Source organism: Wasmannia auropunctata, unplaced genomic scaffold, assembly GCF_000956235.1.
Source record: "Wasmannia auropunctata unplaced genomic scaffold, wasmannia.A_1.0 LD336002.1, whole genome shotgun sequence".
Taxonomy (NCBI): Eukaryota; Metazoa; Arthropoda; class Insecta; order Hymenoptera; family Formicidae; genus Wasmannia; species Wasmannia auropunctata.
The window spans coordinates 836947-862157 of NW_012026888.1; the positions used below are offsets into that span (position 1 = coordinate 836947).

Here is a 25211-nt window from a genome sequence, read left to right on the forward strand (position 1 = left end):
TATTCATGAATTTTCCTTGCGGAGAAGATCGAATGCAGCCCTCCTGCATGCAGGACATCCCTAAAAAAAAAAAAAGGATTTCCGTTCTCATCCATGTCGGACAATTTTGTCCACCCTCGAACCCCCACAGAGTAATAGTAGTCATCTCGTCACACGCCTCGAGCGATATACACAAACGCGTATTGGCAATGGTGATACCTTTGACTGAACTGGCCGAAATGGCGTTGTGTGTGTTCCAGCAGCATCCGAACGCGATCAACAATAGCGAGACGAGCGTGGGCGGTACGTCGGGTGCGTGCGGGAGCATCCCGGCGCCCGGGGAGGCCGGATGCAGCAGCAGGGTTGGCAGCAGCAGCGGCGTCGGCGGCAGCAGCGGCGTCGGCACCGGCTCCGGGCAGGGATGCGAGCAGGCCCACCACCACGGGGCCCCCTCTCACTCGCGGGAGAGCCACGCCAAGTTCCGGCACGGCCTGCTGCAGCTTATGATCCACACGATCGATCCGCTCCACGACGGTCAGTCCCGCGCCGGTATACCAACTCCACACTCTATCACTCTCGCTTGCAGCTTGCAGCTTGCGCTTTTCTGTTATAAGCACGACTCGGTTACTCGTTTTTCTCTAGTGCCTGCAGCTTCCGTGTCGTTCTGTTTTTAACTCGCGCTCGTTCTGCGTTTCACGCGCGCGCGCGTGCACACCATATCGCTCCGTTATTATAATACGCGCGCGCCGCGATATCAAGTACGTACTCACGTTACCCCGATATCACATTCGGTCGGAAGCCCTTGATAAAACGGATGTCGCGATTCCGCTGGTAATTTCACAAAAGTCTGACCCGCACGATTAAATTGATATGGCGGACGTTGCTTTTGATAGCACTTGCGAGATAGATTCATGCATTTTTCATGAGCTTCTCGGTATTTCGAGAAATGTGAATTTGTTTTGTAGGAGAAGATACATCTTTGTTTTTTTTTTTTAATAATAGAGCTTTATTTCCAAGTACTTATTCAAAGATGAGATATCGAATTCTTGATTACCAAAATAAATAAACAAAAAGAAATGAACCAATTATTTAAAAAATTATATTGAAGTGGTTGCAAACGCGAACGCGTAGGAACTTCACGGCGATAACAAAATTCCCACGGAATTTCAAAACGAATATTAATAAATGCTCGATCGAGGCTCGAAGCCAATTAAGAATCTCTCGCAGCGGAGCACGGCGAAACGCAGAACCCGACGAAATTTTTCGCTATAGCAACACAATTTCGTAGCGACTTAACGAGGTTTTTGATCATTATTTCAACCATTAATTAGCGTAGATAACAGCTATTGTTGTCTGTGATGTAATTACGCTGCAGCGTGAAATTTCAAACGCATATCGATCTATTAGCATACAAAATCGCGAGAATCTTGGAAAATACAGTCACATAATTGTGATATCACAATAGCATATGCTATTTGATAGCGTTTTATTTATTGCATGTTTGTGCAATTGATAGCTTTTGTGATAGCAATGCCGCGGGCAGGCAGAACCGACGGGCTTTCGGAGGCTCGTTCCGACGACATATCTCTCCGAGACAAGTCGCAGAAGTTCCGACAGCTCCGACGGATAAAGTGTTTTTAAATGTAGAATTATGTGAGCGTTTAATAAAAAAAACCCCGCGGCTTTGCGTAGCAGACAGACGGACTAATATATATGTGCCATGCTCAAGGCTTTAATCTCTTCGGAAATTCTACTACGCGGAATAAAATTTCGCTCTCGTAACTTAAACGCCGTAAATTTCAAATGGCAAAAGACCCCGCGGCTAACTCGTCTAATAGAGTCGCAATTTTTAGTACAGTAAACATGTAATAATTTTCACAATTGTTAGTGAATTATATGTGTTTAGATGACGTGACAATAATTTAAATTTACCATTTATTGGCATGTGCGATTCCCTAATATCGTCGCTTAAGAAGGAATTTCTCTGTGTTGAATGATCGTGTAAAATCGTTTATAATTTTCGCACAATGTTTATATATTCATGCATAAATCGAAAAGCACCGTCCCTCTAATCCAAAAAAATTTCACTTATTTTATTCGTGTGTGAAAGACGATATTCAAAACTGGCTGGATATTCAGACGAAAAAAAAAAAAGAATCTCGCGCGGAAGCGCATTACTTGGGGAGCTTCTTTGCAGATTCGTTTCTAGCCGCATATTGTCAAAACTTTAGGCGGCATCGCTCGCTCATTGATGTCGCAACGACGTCTGAAATGTGCGTGAAATAAGGACGGTCCACATTTTCAGAAGATGCATGTCGATTTGACAACAACAGTTTCATGAATGACAATGCGTAGTTATATAGATGTAGTAAAGCCTTGCTATATTGAGAGCTTGTTTGTTAGAGATCTACAGCATGCCTTGTCATATCGATCGTGACGGTAAAAAGCTCTTAACGCACGCCCCGCATGTTACACTTACACTCTCTATACTCCTCGATTTTTTTTCCCGCATATATTTATAGAATTCAAGAGGACATAACCGTCGATTAACGAACAATATTTTATATGGCGATATCCGGCCTCCCTCCCTGACAAATATGCAAAGGTTTTAGCGATGTTGCATCTATGCGCGCTATGCAAGCCCGATAAAAACTCATCGTGCAGGAATTTTGTATCGAGCGCCCTTAGAGCTTGATTGGTTTAAATTTTCACTGTGTTCGGGATGCGTCCAAAAATAGTTATCGATGACGAACGTGATCGCTGGGTCGTGCCTCAGGCTATAGCCGTCCGTTAATAAATAATTCGGTGAAGATTGGAAGCGCGTAGGAAGTCAATGCCATACTTTCCGTCCTAAATTATTAGTGTTATCGTCCGTTAACCGTTCGCAAACGTTTAGCACCCACATTACACTCAATTGTGTTCCTTGCGACGTTAATTCGAAATATATACCTCGTGATTTGCCACTGAAACGTCTCGTTTTAACCTGCGCCGGGCGTTAAATCAGACTTCAATTTATTTTCTGCACCAAAAGGCCCGGCAAATAGACTCGCCGAGTGTTTGCCGGCTGAAAAATACGTTTGCACATTTTTACCGAGCACGTTTCTCGTGTGTCTTATAAATACATATTCTCATATATCCAATCTTTTTCACGTCGCCACGTACCTGCGACTGAATATTTTATAACGCGCATATGTTTGCCACCATATATATATATATAAAATAGTGTGGATATATATATATATATATATATAAACTCTCTTATATACAAATACACGAAGCTCACAAGTGCAAAGTGTTTATTATCATATCCACACTATTTTAACTTAACCATTTATAACCGAAAGAACTATTGCTGGACCGAAAGAAATTTTGCTGAAAAAGTGAGAGCTAAAATTTAGCTGATTATAACATGAATTTTTTACTAATTGTCACGTTGAGCCTTTCAATTTTGAAATTTGAAGACCATAAATTATCACAATTGTTTGTTACACAAGTTAATCAATAAGGAATCCATGTCTGAAAGTGAATCCTGGCTTCACTTGTTTGCAATTATCGTCAGATATATGATGGGCCATCTCGACCCGACCGGCCGCGCACGAACGGATTCTGTACCAGGGACATTCCTTGCACCTGGGTTCTCGGGTCGACTAAATTGACGATTGATTCCACGAACGCTGAACCAATCGTATAATATACTCGTATTTCCGATTATTACGCCGAACCGCGACTAAACAAACGGGGGCACGGTGCAGGACAGAGTAAAATCTCATTTCACTCATGGAACGTCAGATGTGTGGGAAAGGATAACAAGGTACGCCTCTCAATCGCGATATATCAGCGCGATCAGTACGCCGGGAGGGGGAGGGGGGGAGATTAAGTGCGCGCGATACGACGCGTGAAAGCGCACCGCTTGGTTCCAGTCCGGGGAGAGCCGGAGAATAAATGCGAGTCCATTCCGTGATATTTCTCCCTTACTCGCGCGGCCACCCGTGTGCATTTATAGATCGAAGCGCTCGCGCGCACGGAAGACGCGGAGGACATTATTTTACCGTAGCCCCCTCCACAGTCGTCGCGCATGCGACGGTATTAACAAAAGCATGGAGAAAACGCGATAACGTTTCCATTTTCTAAACAGCTCGGATTAACGGATGCGCCCGACGCAATTTCAGCGCGGCTCGAATTTCCGTTCGCCCCGCGCTGAAAATTTAGCCGTTTTGCTACAGCGATATTTCCACCTTTATACGTATCCGCGGCGAGTTCTTAGTTCGCGGTTCTCCCGGACGGGGATCTTGCACATCAATCTTGCGCAAATAAACGGATAACGAATCACGCGGAAAGTGCTCGCGCGCGCGCGAACAGTGCGTGAACGATTGCGCGGCAGAGACGAGGAAAATCTCCGAAGGATGTTGCTTAAAGCCGACGTGCGATATATCATTTAGGTCTCCGTATCGTAATTCCAGTTGTATTGCTATTAATTCCAACGCAAACGGTTGATTATCGTGCACGTCGCTTAATGCATTGCTGATTTTCCGAACATCTCCGTGGAAAGGAAGTGAGCGCGAAAAGTACCGGCCTTAACGACAAACGACTCTCTCCCTCTTTGTTACGCCCGTGTACGCGTCATTAATACGGATCGGCTCAAAAATAAGGACAGCTCGCCATTTATCGGCGCTCAAGTAGACAAAACGCGACGGCGGATTGTAGTCAGCGCGAAAGAGCTATTAGGGGCTGTCTAATTGATGGTCACCCCCTTTTCTTCGCAGTGCCGCGTGACCTGACCCATTTGCGCGACCGTCGGCTTACATGGTACGTACACATGCAGTACGAAATCAATCCTACACGAGGTTGCCGGGTTTTAGCCCGGTGGATTAAGATCTCTATCTAGCCGTGCCGCAAGCGCGAGTAGGTACTCTCTGTACTTAATTTAGCGGTTAACAAACGCCGTCGCGCGAATTCGTTTCGAGGACTCGCGGTGTGGAAAGAGGGTACGCCGGATGCGCGGTCGTTTCCCAAGGATGAGCGTGGCGATTAGATCGATCCGATAATCCCGTGCGCCGAAAAGCGAGGAAGAAAAGATCTGCGGAGCGCGATGACACGTTTGGGGAAAGTTTGTAACTGCAGCCGTTCTCGGTTTCAGTGAAAGTGTTACTCGAAGGCAACAAAAGCGACAAGCCACGAGAGGCAATTATCGGGAATTATCGCTAAAGAGATTGCGTTTCACTGCGAGAGAATATTGTAACGCAACAGTCCGTCGCGATTGTAATAGGATTGCGGAATTTCATATCGCGATTCGTATAGCCGACGCAGCAATAAATGCAAGCGAATACTTGAATATTACAACGATATATCGGCGGGGAATAGGCGATGGATAATCGATCTATCGTACGGAAGACACAATTACACGCCGATGTTACGTACCGAGCAATTCCGCCTTATACGCCGACAAGTCGCGGATTTCGATAAGTCACCCTCGATATCCCTTTCGCTTTTATCCGCGATAATTGCATTTCGTGCCTATTACGTGTACATTATCATCACATTTTCGTCAAACGAAACGTTCTTTTCGAAGAGTTAATTTTCAACTGACACCTTTAATTCTTACAAATTACAGATGAATAAAGTTACAACAGTTTTATGTCGGCATTATTCCGTTAAAAAGAAAAACGAGCGGTAATTTTTGTAAAAATATACATATATTATTCAAACGACGTACCGTGTTTACGATAAATGTGAACTCTATTTTTCCGCAAATCGTCAAGCGTTTTTTCGCTCTAACTCGTAATGCTCGCACTACGCTAGTTCGCGGGATTTATTTTTTTTTATTTCACCACCATGAGGTGAAAAAAAAAATACGGGACCGACGTTGACGTGAGAACGTTCGGATTATATCGCGCGAAGCGATGGCTGCGGCCATTCGGCTCGGCAGCATGTTAATTCTCAGCATCGATCTCCCTCGAGCTGCCGAGAATGTCCGAAAACGAAATGGAAGTTCGTATATTTGCTCGCTCCTCTCTCTTTTCTCTCTCTCTCTCTCTCTCACTTCTCTTTCTTACTCTCTCTTTGATAGCATTGACCCCTCCTTTCACGATATTTTGTAGAAAGAAATTTTGCGCGAAAATATGATCTTACGGGCGTAATTAAGGAATAAAGAGGTTGCGATAGTCCTTTCATAAATTTACAAAGCTTAATAGCTAGATGCTAGTTTACTTAAAGTTTAAAGGGGTCTCAGTTGATTTTTCTTTATATCCCTAGCTTCCTTTTATCCGTTTTGAAATCGCCTCGTAATACCTGGCGAAGTGAATTATTGTATTTCAGCGGCATCAATTTGATAATAAATTTTTTTTGTCTTTTATCACCTTTTGTAGTATCATTTTCGCGCCTCCTTTACCGCGACTGGAATGCCTCGTTCACGGTGGATGTTACGGTTGATTCGCATCACTCGAAAATACGGCACGTAATATCCCAAGTGATGCCTGTTCGATTTCCCGTTCGAGTGACATACTCGAACGTGTACGTGTCATTTCAATCCGCGCGGCCATCTAATCCCGCGATATAGGCCACTCACCCGAAACTTTAGAGTTATACCGATAGAATTGTAGAGCCACCGATACCGTACAGGCAGCTAGAAAATGTAACGTACTTTATTAAATAAAATTCTCTGCAACTGACGTTACTTCGACCGCGTAAAATCTTTTGCAGTTTACAGCATCGTCTTCTCTGAGACAGCGAGATCGTATTTCCTCGTTAAGTATATCTCGAGGTACAAATCTTCTCCGCAGAGAGAGATAGAGAATACGTGCTTCGACGGAGCATCCCGATCTCTAAAAATTGCTCAATGCCCGATGAAATACGGGAAAGGTTATTATAGACACTCGGTCACATCCGCGAGTTCGCGCGCGGAAATAACGCGCGGCAGAATACCGCACGAACATATCCATGTATACATATAGTGACACTTTTCTTTTCCACCTACATATCCGTCGCGAGGCGTTCGCGACGGAAGCACGTCATTAATCTGGATAGCGTGGGAAAACGTTCAATACGACGATTTCAAAAGCTCACGTACACACCGTTCCGTCCCGCGCTGTGTGGGAAACAGTGAATTCCCTCTACTCCGCTCGCGCATAATAGACCTACGCGCTTGAGTAGATCCGCATGTAATCCTCGATTCCACTCGCATCTTTCGCGGCACCCAGACTCCGTGGTCGCGATGGAGCGTAAAAGAAAAGAGTGCGAAGATAGGATGGGAGATGCGTTTCACCAGGCGATTGGCGCGACGGCGACAGCGGCGTCGCTCGGCGTGGTTGGCTTCGAATAAATTTGCGGGTCGCGTTTTGAGTATATCCTGAGCGGTGGTGAGTGGCGAGTGTGTATCGGGACCCTGACCTAGAAACCGACGCGTATCGATCGTAACTAGCGAATCCGCACTTGGGGCTCGCCTTCCTTTTCCCTTCCTTTAACTCCGACGCTTTAACGTCATCCAGACACCACTCGAGATAATGCTGACGACGGCGACCAAGGACCCGCTGCTTCCACAGCGCTCCTCGGATTCGCTGTTTATGCATCCCGTTGTACCGTCCTCAACCCCGGCAATTTTCTCTCTCTTTTGAAATATCGCTGAAAAAAAGAATCTCTACACTCTCGTTGTTTTACGCGTACGATTCGCAAGACGTTCCCCAATCAATTTACGTGAAAGAGGACATATATCATGTTTGAACTAAATTGCGAGGAAGGCAAACGCAGATTGCATGCGCCTCAAATCTACGTGAAAGCATTGCACAATTATGGAAAAAAGACTGTAAGTCTTGCAGATTAATTATTACTATAAATCGCGCGAGGATGTCGCGTTTACTTATCGCTCGTGACGCGCTTTACAATTTTATGGTATCGTCCTCCTTTTTATCATCAACCCGTGACGCAATGCGGTATTACATTGAGGCGTTTTTAGACTGATTATTAGCATACTATTCTAAAAAAGACTCTCGCAGCGATTGATAATGAGAGCAAACGAGGAGACCGACGCGGTCAAAGTGTAACCAACGTCTTTTCCTGGGCACCGAGATCTCCATTAACAAGGAAAGAACTAATCTAAGAGCTTAAGACGTTCCCGTCGGAGATTATAAACCCTACCATTAATTAATACGTACATTTGACCATATAAAAAATTTTATAGTTTTTTGCAGATATTGGCATGAGCTGTAAAGGAAAGTATATAGGAAAAGAACAAAAGATGACGTAGATGATAAAAATATTTATATTCTATTCTTATGATAAAAGAGAAAATAATCAATGTTTTAAACACTCGATTTACATCAGGTGCAACATTAGAGAGTTATAAATATTGCTAGAAATACATTTTTAAAATTTTTCACCGAGATGAACGTGTAAACAAGAGAAGGATTCTTGCACTATAAAAAAAAAGAATTATATTAAATTTATGCTGTGTTTACGTTCTGTTTTCCATTGTTATATCAACGATTGCAAGACGAAAGCCCGTTCACTTCTACGCGATAGATTTCCCAGTACATAACGTCTCTAGAAATGGAAAAGTTGTGTGGAACTTAGTTTATATAGCGCTTGACAATTACATTAGTAGGTCACAGATGTATCAACCTGTTTGTTAAACTTTATTACTCCGTTTTGTTACGATTGGTATGATATTATCCGCTTTATTCTGCGTTGTATAGTCGTCGAATTATTTATCATCAGATTACACATACATGCAAGTGTGATATCTCGCGCGGGCATTATATACGCACAATTCTTCTACTCTACGCAATCATTCGAATTGTATTACCGACTATCTCTCTCAATGCGATATATAATAAATAATTTTATATAATAATTCTAATAATTAATCTTTAAACGTCGAAATTGTTCTTTCACAAAGCTGAATTATTAATAGAATCGTTTTTTTTTTATTAAAAAGAATAATTTGTCAGGAAATTCACATAAAAGCTTAATCGAATAGAGAAGAGCAAATTCATCTCTTTAATCCATATGACATTAATGCGAATATTTTATATATATATATACTCCAATGAAAAATTCATATTATTGGATGATATAAAATTTATGGCGAAAAAAATCAACAACATATAGATATCATGAACTGAAGTCTCGCGAAATAACGCTTTGGTAGGCACACTTTGTGGTGCGAAAGTCAGCAGAATCTGCGATGATTTCTGTGTATCTCTTCGAAGGCGGCGCTCGCGAGCAATCAATCACGTCGGGTTTTGCATTAGAATTACCTAACACCCACGCCTTAATCGCTTACACGCGAGGCAGTATTCGATACCCGACCGGCAACGAAAGGCCCCGGTTAACAGAATCGATCGACCTTAGTCAAAGTGTTTGGCAAAAGAAGCGCCGCATCGATTTTGCTGAGAGTTCTTGGGATGCATCGAAATCACGAGGAGAGAGAGAGAGAGAGAGAGAGAAAGGCTGTAACAGGATGTAAAGGGCAAGGGTCTCTTGGTGCAATCTTCAAGTACGCGGATGATCACGATAGTTGATAAAACGTTTTTTTTATCACACACAATGCACACGATTGTGTTACATATCGATTTTCTTATACAAAATCTATGCTATTTTTATATTGTTTTTGATAATTTTTCGATTTTAATTTTTAAATGAAAGGCCGTGCTAAAAACTCTTCTTATTATAGTTATATATTGTAGAAGGTATCTGCTCTCAGCCTACGGCAGAGCGAGTACTTGATGGAGTCGGGTTTAATTTTCTATATAATTCGCTAAACGGGGCCGGACGACAGCGGAACTCATTATCCCCGGTACCACCCGCCGTGACCATTTTGAATTTAAAAGAAGATTATCCCGAGACGAGTTATTGAAATCTGATGGGGACGAGTTATTGAAACCTGCGCCATCTCCGTAAGGAAGACACCGTTTCTGATCAACTCGGCCGATGCTTTCAGGAATTTAATAGTCCTTGATTTAGGACTCTGAGACTCTCTATGCAGCCTGAACTTATAATGACAATCTCTGCGTTATCGAACCTTCTTCGACGACGAGATGTATTATTAAGATAAGTGCAATGAGAGGATTATATAAGACGTATGGCGAATCCCGATTGCTTTTCTTCATTAACCGTGCGTGCGAGTAATATTAATGATACAAATTTTTTTAATTGAATTAATTTTTTTAATATATAAATTTACGCATATATATAAATAACTAAAAATTTATTTATTCTGTTAAATGTAAAATTTAAAATAAAATATGGAAGGAAAAGCTGCAATTCTTTTTAAAACGATTTACAATTTGCAGTTTAAATAAACAAAATGCGCTAACAATGTTAATAGCTTCGGCGTAGTTTCAATTCGACTAACAATAAGATACTTGATATCATCCATTGATCCATCGAACTCCAGCCATATATCGAACGCGATATATGGCTAAGCCCTCTTAAAGCTCTTTTTCCGTTCGCTCGAATGACGTTGCGCTCGATTCGACGACTCGGCAAATATACGAAAGCATGTCACCTGTTAACATAGTAGCTGTTATTTCCACCACAGGGAACAGGACACCCCTTGTTAGCCCTCCACGCGCTCGTAGACTTTAACTATGCACGAATTCCCCGCGCTGTCGGACAACTATAGAAAACATTTCCGACGGACGCGCGTCGCAACTTCGCGCATTATTCGACGTCACTTTTCTCGCCCTCGACAGCTGTGATGCTTTTAATTGTTTATAAAGCGAGAGCCGGGCGAGAGGTCCGAGTAAACGTGCGGGGTTGATTGAGTTTTGTGGGTTAACAGGCAGTGCCCTGTCGAGCCCCCGCTTCCATATCAACGCCGACCTGCGAACCTACCAACTCCGATTCTCGACGTTACACTTCCGAACTGAGGCTTTCCTCCATCCTCGAAACTGGTAATCGACTGTGAGTTTAACAGATTGAGACACGACAGCTAACCGCCCTCTCTCTCTTTCTCTTTCTCCTCGCCATTTCTTCTGGCCCATCCCTCCCTCCTCCCACTTCCTTTTCCTAGCTGGCTTCCCATCTTGCTCCGGGCAGCCTCGGGGTCGATACTACTATCGCACTCTACTTTCCAGCCCCCGGGGCTCTTTGCCTTTCTTTTCTCACCTCGTTCCCACCTTTGGGGGATGAAGGCCACTTACTCGAGCTTTTTCTCTTTGACCTACTGCTGGCATCGGCACGCAGATCCGTGATCCCTTAGCACGAAGCACGATAAGCGGTGAATTAGGTGGGCCCTTTTAAACTCGATTCACGCCACACGGACACAGAGCAGTGATCACGATTTGGTCAATCCACTAACATCATATCGTATCGCAATCGATATTTGAATCAAGCTCAAATCTTTGTTGATCTCTCAACAGTTTGTTTATTTAAAATATATATATATGTATATATATATATATATATATATATATATATATAATCGCGATATGACGTTGCTCACGCGAAGTGACCTTTCGCTATCGCACCCGTATCTTTTTATAGACCCGCAGAACGTTAAAACTGTAAATGGTTGAAAAACGATATCATTTTTTTTAAACAAAGACTTACATTTTTGAAACAGCTTTGCCAACATAGATGCACCGCAGATAGTTTTTTATCGCACTCACACCATTATTCTCTTTTTTAATTTTACGAAGCATCCGTACGAATGAATCCGTGTTATGCACCGCGGAGAGATCCAATTTCTGGAATAAAAAATAGCTATAGACGTACATACACGCGGAACGGGGCGTTGCATATAGAGAGCCGAAATAAATAACAAACCGCGTCACTACTGAGAATGACTATTCTATTTCTGTATAATACCGAATTTTCAGTCTCTCCTCGCTATTTTTCTTTTTTTTTTAACCCGTCTACTTTTCGTTTTGACCTGTTACCGCTCCTAGCGGGCAGCGGCAAAAGTTCGCACGAGCTGTGTGGTAACCGACATATTTGGAGCACCACACAACTGGCTCGCAAAAACAGATTGTTAGTTAGTTCGCGATACTTTCTTGACGAGTGCATTTTGATGATGACTAAGCAAAGTTGCTTAAAAATGTATTCCGATTATCAAATGACGACGGAAAAAAACTTGGAAAGCTTTGGAGTAATTTTACACATTATTATGATTGTTTTAATTATTTTTATCGTACAAAAGAGCGTAAAGACGATATAAAGTCCGTGAGAGATACGTTTCGAGAAATAATGAATAATTGAACAATTTCCTCCTCCTCTGTACTCCGTACTTCTTTATTTTTAGAATCTTTTTTTTCTTACGATGCACAATGTAACGCAAAAAATGGATATCCTGTCTGTACGGATAACTGTCTGTATACAGAATGAATGGGGCATGTAGTTACATAATTGTACAAATTTGTCTTCTTTTATTGTTCGTAAGAGTCATTAATAATTTAATTATCGTCCAGCTAATTATGTACGATCATCCAGTAAATGATTAATTGCATTGATTAAATGATTCGTCACATTGTAAAACCATCTCGCCCTCTCGTCCGAAATTATTAAAATTTCCCTAAATAATTTGCTAATTACACGTGCGATAATTCTGCTTCTCGTTTATTAACGAAGGTTACCAACGAACGTGAAGGAAGAGTCTTACGATCACGGAAAGGTTTCCCACTCGGAGAAATAGATAATGTCGATTGATCGACTACTTGTTGAAATAACGATGATCCCTTTTAACGGGCAAGACCATCGAGTTCTCGAATTCTCTCCCCAAAGCTATCTATAGAGCATGTACATCCTAAATTATGCATGATCTGTACACATGGCGCACTGTGGATTGTATATAGCGGAAACGGACGTGCATCATCTATACATATACAAACGTCCTGTTTCTACATGTATTTATATTTCATGTCCGCTGGCCTAGAGGGATGATAAATTTACAACAATAATTATCTGCATTGGACTAAATACAGGTTAATTTGGGCAAGGCTCGATGAAGTCGAGACGTATAAAAAAAAAGTATATGTATACTAAAAGTTTGTTCCCGGGATAAAATATTACGCTCTTCTGTGAATGTGAATGCATGCTCCCTGTTAAATGGAAGCTCGCATTCATCTTATTCCTTTCAATTTTAATCTTTGCCTTTAATATACTTTTCATACCTTTCATCGCGCGGCGCGAATGCATTTCTATGCTACGCTGCATGTTGCACACATCACTTCAGAAGTGAAATTAGAGACCTTACGCAGCAAATATTATAGTACACATATTACATATATCATTAATCATATCGTATTTTATACATTACACAAAAAGAACAGTTTACTTGATAGTATACGTACACACAATATTAATATTAAATTCTTAAAGTCCTATCTTGGGAAGGAAATTTAAATAGAAATCTTGAGAAGGATTTTTAAATAGAAATAAATTTTTTCACAATTTTGCAACAAGGATATATTTAGATTTTAGTATTAAACAAAATAAAAACTCTCCCTTTTTGCATGGTAATTTTTATCCTTGATTTTGTAAACAATATTTATTAGATACATTATATATGCATGAGGTTATTTGGATTTTAATTTAATTTTAACATTTTGATTATTGTAATGAAACGTACACACTGATTGCGAAAGAGTCACGTACAATGTTACTAAATAAAAAGATTAAGTCTTGTTGTGTGTTTTTTTTTTCGAATTTTGCACGATGAAGAGTTTGCATTTGCATTTGCATTGCAAGCCACAAACACGATAAATCAATAGCGTTTAGAAAAACTTGAGAAGGACACTGACAGACTGCTAATGGAATTTAGATTTCGAAAAATCACTTCTAAGTGAATTAACGAATCATGTTTGTTCTCTTAAGGTTGGAGATTGTAGAAGTAAGTCCGTAGTATGTAATACATATTGACGAAAGCGACAGTATTTTGTACGTTTCGTAGAATTAGGGTAAAGGGTAGTACATTACATTGCATGCGATGAACTTTGATGTAGTTCGCGATTATCTCGAAGTCGCATTTTCAATCTCGCTGATTTACGCTGAGATTTTTCAACGTTGTGGAAATCGACGAGGCGAATAAAGGAGGAAGTTTGATACGCGGCTCACGCAGATCGTTTTGTACATGTCTCGCGCTCGGCCTGGCGTAAAATAAGAACAAAAGATATCCGTGCGGGAAACGACATTTCCCTATTTTCTGATCGCAATCGGAAACTCGGCGAAGCGCGGAATTTGTAGCGAGCGTTGCGAAATTTCCTCGAACGCAACGAACCTGCTCTGCGATATTAATGTACGATGGCACTAATGCACACAATAGCAAAGCCAGCGCGAGTCTGTATCTGACAAAACAATTCAGACACGCTGTAAACGTTGTAATTAGCGTGGTTAAACATGATCTTCGCACGTTTATGCGATACATCTATGCTTCTTGTTCGTAATACAGTCCCTCCAACGCCAAAATAGACGCCAAATTACTTCTGTGTTTATACTTGTCAAATGATTCTTAAGCATTTTTGCGGTTTTTCAATGAAACTAGAACTTATTTATTGTTCATTGAACATAGATCGCGTGATTATTTCACTGATAACGAAATACACTTCTTATACCGTCTAATATTCACCTGTTGATTAAGAGTCGAGATCTCTTATCGCTTTATCGCTTGGCCAAAATTTTACAAGAGCAAATTGCGTCGCGAAAAGGCGACTCTGCACTTTTGTTGTAAATTCGACTACGAGATGATCGCACAGTTAAGAGCTAATGCATCGTGCTTCTGCCCTCATTAACATGCATCTCTGGTGCTGTTCAGGCAAGGTGGATGAGAAAGCGACGCAGCTGCACGCGATAGCGTCGCTGAAGGTGCTGCTGGATGCCACCAGGCCGCATAACGGAGCCGCGACGTCGACCGCCGCCCATTACTCCGGCGCATCGAAGGAGACGACACTGCAGCTGCAGCAAGGCTCGCAAGGCACCACCACTACCACCACGACTACGACAACCACTGCCGGCACCACCGCCGGTATTCAGGAACTTCCGAACGGCGGTATTGCCGCCGGTCTCGACGCTGGACTCGATTCGGTAAATATCGAATACACAAGATAGCACGGGCTTTCGGCAGACCACAATTTTCGCGTCGTTGCCGACATTATGATTATCGCCGCTGCTCTCGTATAATGATTTTTTCATATCGCATCTTTCACGATTTTAATACGGTACGGATTTTATAAACGTACATAACGATTTTACAGACGTAACGAGAAGTAACGAAAGACGCTGGTAACGAAAGCTAACATTTGTGTCGTTTTATAAACTCGATCAATATGTCTCCGAGTTAAAAATGAACTTCTAAGCCTCGACTTCTGCGAGCGAAGGAAAGAACCTGTGTGCGGGTGGAAGGATCTGTACGATCCGTTTCGTTATACGGTCTCTACCTCGATTCGAGAGATTGGAATAGTTTCGGCATTTCCCGGCGTGCCGCGTCGTAAAACAAAGAGGCCGGAGAACACGTTGATTGGAATTTGTCGTTCCACTTTTCTTGACAAAACGTTTGATTTGCTGCCGGCGTATCTGTCGTCACATTTCTCTCGTGACTCCGCTCCGAATACTCACTTATTTTTCCGATGATCGCGCAAGAATATTTCAGAGAGAAAAATAACTTCCGACCCGATAAATTAGTACGATAGGCTAATTTTAGGATTAGTACATATAACTACGCGATGGCTGTCGCGTACTTCGGAGCACGCGTTTGCAAAAGGGCACGTTAGTTCGATATCGTAACGTTCTACTTTCCATTGTGAAATGTTTGCTTCTATCACGACTTGGATATCCTGAATTAGAATAGGCAGTTTAATTCCCACAATACTGCGAATCACGCGAAGTAATCCTTTTTAACTTACACGTCGAACGCCGTTATGGATGTAACATTTTACTGCCATATATATATATATATATATATATATATATATATATATTTTGGGGCTTCTTCATTTTATCGTAGACCTTCACTGATATAAAACCAGGACGCGCGATACAACCTTTACTATAAAAGTCTCAATATTTTAATTATTTACAAAGGAAAACTGGAGTTAAAAGAATCAAGATTAAATCAAAATGAATCAATGAAAGTATTTTAAAACAGTAATAAAAGATTTCTAAGTGACGTTACTGTCGCAGTATTCACACAGTTCACGCCAGCTAGATAATGCCGTTTTTCTCATCAATTAGTCACCCTACTGAAACAAAATTTAAAACAATCAATACTCGCTTTCTATTTAGCTGACCAAATATCCGTGCCCATAAACGGTCCGCGGAGCGACAAGGGTGAGTCCCCGGAGTAATCAAAGTTAGCTTTATGCCCCCCCGGAGCCTTGACGCACGAGTGTAAATCGGCAACGGTGTTCATCCATTAAGTCTTATCGGGACAACCGCAATTTTCACCCGCGAACTTGGCGATCATAAATCAGCGCGTCGCTCGATATTTGTCGGCTTCGAACTTTAAAAGTTCACCCAAGGTTATTTCGCCTGCGTTTCGAGATTGGCCGTTGTATGTACGTGCCGCGCCACACATCCGACGCGTCGCGTCCGATACAGGGATGAAATACGTGAAAGCTGCGGCGCATCTTTCGCGGAGAAATCGGATCCTGGCCACGTCGCGGTTCCAATGTGGACCGCACACGCGGTGACACCGGTGTCACACGTCAAAAGAAGAAAAACGAAGGGCGACGGTCAATAAGTTTTTACGAATCGCCCGACACGTTTATTCTCGCGACAAAAAAAAATTTTTTTGTCATCCTCCCTCAGGGTAAGAACAGTTGTCGAGCACAGTAAGAAGGATAAAAAGAAACGCAACGAGCGATATTGCTCGTCTGAATCCCCCCCCCCCCCATTGCTCGTCCGATGATATCGCGATAGAATTCTACCCATCTCCTGACGCGCGGACGGAGATAAATATTCAATAATTCTTCCCCGAGACGGCACGTCGCGATAGGAACGCGTATATTCGAAGGCTCCTCATTTCCCATCGCGCTGGCAACTTCGACGAACCGTTTTATCGCCGCCAATCTCTCGCAGTCTTTGAAGGATCTTAAAGTGGCATCGCAAATTACGGATCCGAGACAGCGCGGATGAATATAGGAGTCCCATTTTTAAGTCCGCTTAACATTTCGCTTACATAAATACATACACAAATACTAGATCGATTTTTAATTATACGATGCCAAATATATAAATTTTCGCTAAAGCGAATAATTATAGTAGAATACACACACGGTGATTTTTGCACCAATTAAAAAAGGATTGTCTCGGGGACGGGTGGTCGAAGAACGATTCGGTAGTCGCCGCAAACAAATTGCCCGTGCCGTGCACGACCCTCGGGTTTAAATCGATAGTTTGCGTCGTGTCATTTTCTTGCGTCAAACATTCGAGCTTTTATCGCCGCATTAACATTTATCTATACCGCGCGAGATACTCGCTTAAAAAATGCATCGCATGTAAGCGCGGCACGTTTCCCGTATCAAATCTTGTCCGACATCGCCCTTCGCTTTTTACGATTCTTCGACTAAGATCAACTCTGAGGCAAATCTGATTGAATCAGCCACGAGCTTCCGTTAAAAAGATACGTCGCAATTTTCAGTACCCAATTCTATTTTAACGCTTTCTGTAATGTTACATGATCGTGCCGTAAAAAAGAGATATGAATTATGTGACCCGTGTATAAAAATACATTTTTCTGCATTATTAAGTAGTAAATTTTCAATTAAATTTTTTAATAAAAAAAAATGATGTAACTTTAATCATTTTTTTTTATATTAACGATAATCAATTGGCATTTCTTAATTAAAAGCTTAATCACACGGTATGTTGTCGAATATATGTGATCGAACGTGTTTGCGGAAAAAAACCGCTTTTATATATGAAATTTATTTGAAAATTGGATGGAAAATATAGAGCATGATGCTTTTGACTAGCATAGTAAATAAAAAAGATTTAGACTACTAATTCGTACCGGTAGGTACGTCACTTAACGTTTAGTTAATCATGTAAAAGAGATTCCGCGCTTTTACCGGAAACGCTTTCGCAACAATCGCCGCGATATAAAAGAACTCTTGTTTGATCGTTCTTTGCTCTGATCGTCCACATGATGACGCAAAGAGAGACGCAGAGAGAATAACGAAGTTTCCCCGCAAGCGGGTGCATAATCGTTGTTGCAATTCGGAGAGCTGTTCTGCGGAAATATAAATCGGAACTTGACTATCCGGAGTTCTCTCGAGGATATTAGCCGGCGCCGACTGGTATCGTGGCGCGTGGACGGAGCGGCGAGTAGTCTCAGGCGGCTTTGTCCTAAATGAGCGGAGAGAGGGCCTTTTCATTTTGAATGCATCGGGAGAGAATCTGGGTCAATGCTGCATCCCACCCGTCCATTGCGCGTTTGCAGCCCCGCGCGCGCCGCGCCGCGCTTCCCGCACGGATAATCGAAGCAAAGTCACCAACCCTACAGTTTTCCACGCGAGACGAGAGTTTGTGCGAATTTGTGGGAACGGACGGGATGCGCGCCCGGAAAAGCTCGCGCGCGCGAGATGATTCAGTTCAGCAAGTAGCCTCGTTAAGTTCACAGGAGAGTGACGAGATTGGAGATTAATGGTCCCCGAGGATGTTAAGCGAGACAGAGAGAGGATTCCAGCCCTTTTATTTTATCTCTCTGAAAATTTCGCAACTGTGTGAAAGCGCCTGAATTTTATCTCAATTTGCCATTCAACATTTGTAATATAAGTCGTCGCTCACGGCGGCGTAATTTATTTCCTTCGATATACGGATTATTCAGTTGTAAACATTATAGGCTCAAATCTCGCACATTTAACTCGAGCGACGATCCTCTTTCTCTTTAGCAAACATCGTCCTTTAATGTTGATCCCCGCTAATGTACAAACATTCAAAACGGGGATTAGTCCAGTGTACAAGGAACTACGTTTATTTCATTCTTGAATGTGAGCGTGCTGAGAATGATGATACTTTACAAATATAAGCTTTGTGGCATACTGTGGTTTGTTGGAGACCAAACAAAACAACAGAAAGATACTTTGTGCCTTTAACAATCAACTCGTTTAGAGTTTTATTAAGAAGATTTTTATTACATTCTTTAATAATGCATATAAACGTATTATTTCCATTCTTCAGAATAACAATGAATGTTGCGTCCATAAGTACCAATTAAATAAATTTGATCTATGCAATAGCATATTTTTACGTAGTGAAAAATCCTATTCCTTTTTCACTACGCTATTGATGGCAACCATCAATAGACTAATTAATAAATATCTTCTTCTATCAAGCACATCTTTATTTATCAAGTTTATCTCAATATCTTTATTTTACATTTTGTCCCTTCTCTTCCACATATAATATGTTGGCAATTTACAAAAAAATAAATAATAAAATTGAAAAATTTTAAATAAAATTTAAATTTTATATCAACTTTTTTAAAAACTAAATTATTTTAATAAACAATGAAAAATTTTTTAATTTTAATCTTTGCTTGAATTTTTTAAATAATATCTGCAAATTTTTCTGCTTGTAATAAAAAAGTATTATGTTCCTGAATTGATGCCTTTATTAAAATGACGCTCGGCAGGACAGATCTCCTCCGCCTCTCTCTTATTGTGCTACTGGCTCTACGAATACTTTAGATAGTTTAGATTAAAATATTAAATGATGAAAAATATGATTTCAAAAGAAATTTATTTGTTTAAATATTTGTTCACAGGGCGAAGAGGATGAACCTCCAGAGGCCTTGAACATGGGCTGGCCAAGCAGTCCAAGAAAAAGGCTAACTTACATTTTAGTCGCGCCAATCTTATTTCCTCTTTGGTTAACGTTACCGGATACGAGAACACCTAGAGGTAATCAATAATCGTCTTTCTATACTCATATAGGTTCAAGCAACCTATAATAAATCATTTTTCATTAACGTGAACATCTTTCGATTTTTAATGTTTAATGTTATCTTTTCCAGTTGTAATAGTTTGTATTATATATGTATATATATATATATATATATATAAAAGACTAAGAAAAAGATATATAATTATATAATTTATAATTTTACGAAATTAAAAATAATATAGTCAAAAAGGTATATTAAATATCTATATAAAGAATAATATAATAACTTTGAAAATCAAGTAAAGCACTAAATTTTCTCAGCCATTTGATCGATGGGGAAGCGGCCGAATATTTGCACCATCACCAATGCTTCATCCGATGGCCTTCTCTTTCAATGTTTTCACTGTTGACTATTCGGATAGTAATATTAGGTTTCTCTGCACTGACGGATAATCGGTCTTGAATAGAGGCAAAATGAAAACTGGAGCAAAGACAAAAGCAAGACCTTTTGTTAAGCGCAAGAACGATTAAGCAGTTTCATTTACATATCTTGCATCTATTGCGAGACCTAAACTCCTTTCTCCTTGAAAAGTCAATTAGGATATTTATGAAACGAACATATAAGTCTTCAAGGACGGGGAATTTAATTTATCAAAGGTGTTTTTAATCGGTGTAAATACGTCTATGAACTTGCAGCAAGGGCTTAGCGTCTTTCGCATTGCGTCTCTGTCTTTATTTCGCTCTTGCGCTCTTTATCTCTTATTCCTTGATAATGAGACGGTGATATTAAGACGTTGGTAATATATCAAGATAATTTCCACTCCAATTTCATAACTCGTTAATATTAAAGGAGAATATATATTCACGTGTATCCTCCCCATTCGCGCTTGGCTGCAATAAATTGTGAACCGCAATAGATATCCGATCTGCGCATAAAATCGGTGGGCTCCAAGAATCTCACGCGATACCGAGAACATTCAATATTACATTTTATACTTGATTATATACGTATATCATTAATTGCACATGTATACCTAATAGCCTCGCTTTGCTAATAGAAACGTGAATGACGATTTATTTATCGTTCGCCGAAAATATTACCTGAATAGACGGAGGAGGTGCAGAGAAGCGTTTCAAATGCGCCATTAATTACCGACCGAAAAAAAAAACTCTAGGCCAGCGTACTTTTTCTTCTAGCCCGCCGAAAACGTCGAGATCAGATTAAATCCTATCAATCAGCGTGAACGTCGCGCGATGTTTTGCCGTTGCCTGGTATCGACCCCGTGGTAATATTAACTCAACTCTCCGGGAATTCGGGATTCCGAGCCATCGATTTCGTCAAGGAAACCTCACCTCATCAACACAAGGGACTAATTAAACGGCACTTACAGTTAACTTGTCGCATGAATTTGCGTTTTACTCACAATCAGCTTACACTTTCTTATCATTTTCTGACGTATAGCGGCATTTTGTTAAAGAGCAGAAGAAGAAGAGATAAAACTTTTTTTTTGTCGAAACCCCCTCGCGACGAGAACGTCGATGGCGGGTTATTCGCGGAAGATATTATGATGGCACCAATTCGGTCGTTCAGCGGGAGAAGCGGGTACGCGAGCGTGTCTATATCGGTTTCGGTATGTGCCGCATATCGATTTAATAATAAATGTTAAGATCAAGCCTGCAGGAGCGGCACACACGTTGCCGCTGTTATTCAAGCCGCCATTTATCACGCGTCTACCTGCATTATCTCAGCCCTATTAACGCGTCTCTATCGCGATATTGCACAATACGACGAAAGATGATATTGACACGCTAATTTCGCATTGGGGACTGATTGTTGCATACGTACAAACGCATAGATGGCCGTACGTACGCGCGCGGTAGCTGATTCCATTGTCAGCTAAAATTCCGATATGTCCTTTGAATTTCAGCAATCTCGGCCTTTGATTACAGATCTATTAATATGAATGTTATTACAATCAATTATTATGAGATTATACGCATCATGAAACACGTAAGCAAATAAAAAATTGTTGAATTATTTGTTTATTAATTTTTATATGAAAAGTTTGCATTCTTCAGTCAAATCAAGACATTCTTTTTTATATAATCATCGACCAATTTTCCTGATTTTTGAGTTTATAAAGCATTACGTGAAACTATCGCTATTGATGCATCAATACTTTAGTACGACTCATAAAAAAAATAATAAATATTCGCTAAGATTTAACGAGAGAATGCTACTACTTTCATACCAAATTAAGATTTATTTTCGTGGTGTAACTCTTTCCTCGAATAATTAAAACTGTCCCGGTTAAACTTAATTAATCTCACTTAAATTAAGCAAATTAATTATCGCATAGCTCTTTCATTGTGTGCCTCCATTTATCCAGATTAATAAAATTAATACGAGAAATAATTAATAAAGGAGAAAACCTGTGTTTTGTGTCTATTTATTTTGCTGTAAAGACTATCACAATTATAAGGAGAAATTAGTTTTGACAACAGCTACCAAAAAAAGTTTGTTACACTTATTGTTAGAGCAAAAAATTAAATTATCTACACGATATACATATATTCAATTTCTCTGAAAATTATTCAGAGCGAAATTTTTTTCGTCGCTCTCAAATTAAATCCTCGAAATTCGGTCATTAGGATTAGATTACGAGACGGATTAGATATCTCGAACTTCGTTCTCGTCATTGTAGCGTTAAAACATGTAAACGCGGCATTAAAGTTTGCGAACTGACGGTTCTTATTGGCTGGGAACGATTTTGCCTATCGTTACATCCGCTAAGAAAAGATGCGATATTAGAAATTTAATGATCAGCTTTATTTTTAACAATTTGCTATCAACTGCAGAGTTACGCCACTAAATTACTAGAATAATTATCGTTTAATTACATCTTGATACTTCCATTTAAATTCTTGTCAGATACGTTTAATTTCAAAAAAATCCTTTTTTTTTTTTTATTAAAGTATTTATTTTACATTCTCATCTACTCTATCGTATCTAACGCGGACTATTTTTCGTACTGCATATTCTAGTCAGCCAATGTTTTACAATGATATCAGAATGGTAATCGACCAAACACACTTAGCATACTTAAACTACTCCCGTTAATGGAAACTACAACCGAATAGAACACAGGCGCCACGTGGCCGACTGCATAATTCCGAGCGAAGGAACATCCCGCGCTATCGCAGACCCTGGTGTTATCTTTAAGATTCGATTCCCGTGGGAAAAAAATTGCTGTAAAGTGTCAACTTCCGACGTTAACGTTGCCTCCCTTCCCCCCCCCTCCCCCCGACGACTAATCAACGATTAATCTATAATCTAGTCGTCATAGGATCCGCAGGGAATGTGTAACAGATGCCACGCATCCACGCGCTTAATTACAGGGAAGAAGTTCTTCCCGATAACGTTCATCGGCTCGATCTTCTGGATCGCGGCGTACTCGTACCTGATGGTCTGGTGGGCGAATGTCGCCGGCGACACGGTGGCCATACCGCCGGAAGTGATGGGCCTGACGTTCCTCGCAGCTGGCACCAGCATACCGGACCTCATCACGAGCGTCATCGTGGCGCGAAAGGGATACGGCGACATGGCCGTGTCGAGTTCCGTCGGCAGTAACATCTTCGACGTGACCGTTGGGTGAGCATCCAAATTTCTTTTAGAAATTTTTCCGCGTTACAACGAGACGTCTTGTATCGTATATGAATTTTGACATCGCGTTTCGCTCTAGAATATCTCGGAAAATTCGATTACTTTATTCATTTTATTAAACTTGTTTAGTTTTATTATAGAATTATCATTTAATAATGAAATATTGTATATTAAAATACTTTGCGCGAACTGCAGTACTTCAATCATTCAAGAATATTCGATTCTCTCATTATTCTTTCTATTTTGTTTTACATACATTATTGTTCAAATATTAATAATCTCTGAAAATCTCTGAAATCTCTGACGTACTGAAATATTTTATGACGAATTGATTTGAGAAAATAGAAAGATTTAACTGCACGTTTATGAAAGTTTATATTTTGAAAGTGAAAGTAAAATATTTTTGAAAATGCAGTTAAAATGAAGAGTATGACCCTAGGAATTTGATTATATATAATATTTGAAATATGATAGAATAAAATTTTAGACGGAAAATAAATGTGTAAAAATTGGCAAAAAGTTGTACTATTATATTTTTATTTTAGAGATCTCGCAGCAACGTGTATTTCTTATTGATTCTGCATATGAATAAATTTATAATATATTTTGATATAAGTATAAATATACGAATATAGGATCGCTAAATTTGAAATAGATAAAAAGAAAGATACTAGAAAGTCTCTAGAATTCAAACCATATCATATTGATTTTCCGAAATTATGTCAAACTTCGAAGAAAAATAAAAAAGTTTAGAATGTAGATTAATATTTATAAATTGAACGATGTAGGTAACAGTGTAAAGAAAATGCAAAGATATGTATATATTCCTGACATTCGAATATTTTTATATTAATATTTGTGTGTAGGAAAAATTAAAGCAAAGTGAATAACACGGCACGAATAATAAAAGGGGAAACAAAAGGAAAGCAAGAAGATATCAACCTAAATTATTTAAAATGTTATACTTCGATATTTCCATACTTTGATACATTCCGATATTGTTGTTAAAACATCAACGTTATGATTCGGTCTGACATTTGATCAGGGAACTTTTGACTTTTCTGAAATGTGAAATACGAGTACATCATTTAAGCGGAGGGAAGTGGTTTCAATAACACAAAAATATTTTATCTCTTTTGTTGTATATGCGAAATATATTTTCTACATATAACGTGAGCGTGGGCATTCAAGTCAATTAATATTGTTTTTCGTCAAATTACTCAAAATTTTTTAAAATTTGTCATAAATTGAAATTTTTTTTTTTAATATTCAGAATTCCCCGAATTCTAGGTGTGGAATTTCACACTCACAGAAAAGCTCTAGTAAGGTATGGAAAGCTCCATACCCTCTATAAGGATGTCTCCGTTCCTGCATTTGATTAATCTCAATAAATTGTATTAAAGTTATTATCTCTAATCGTAATTGATTAATATCGTATAATTAAGTTGTATTTTTAAAATACGCAAGGTGTAAATATTTATCCAGTAAAAACTTGTAATATTCTGCAAGGTGTAAATATTTATCCAGTAAAAACTCACAATATTCTGCAAGAGTTGTACGTGAAGATTTTTCAAAAACTTTTCCTGTGCCGCGAGAGAGCGAAACAGTGTAAGATATTAAAACAGTGTGTTGCAACTAAGAAATTTAATACATCCCTGAAAGCGTCCGTAGCTTTCTCTGTTTTTGAACCCGAAACCTATTTACGTCGTACTATATCGAAGGATCGATTAACGAAAAGGGCCAGGTGCCAAAG

At 40.0% G+C, this 25211-nt stretch overlaps 1 protein-coding gene across 1 annotated transcript in view; it reads left to right on the top strand.

Annotated features, from left to right (window-relative positions):
* LOC105453162 (sodium/potassium/calcium exchanger Nckx30C) overlaps window positions 1-25211 on the top strand; it is a 56949-nt gene that overhangs the window by 26357 nt on the left and 5381 nt on the right. The window contains exons 3-6 of the mRNA XM_011694897.1: window positions 240-528; window positions 14726-14994; window positions 19676-19811; window positions 23194-23446. Coding sequence (XP_011693199.1) covers window positions 240-528; window positions 14726-14994; window positions 19676-19811; window positions 23194-23446 — 947 coding nt within the window. The remainder of the gene's footprint in view (window positions 1-239; window positions 529-14725; window positions 14995-19675; window positions 19812-23193; window positions 23447-25211) is intronic.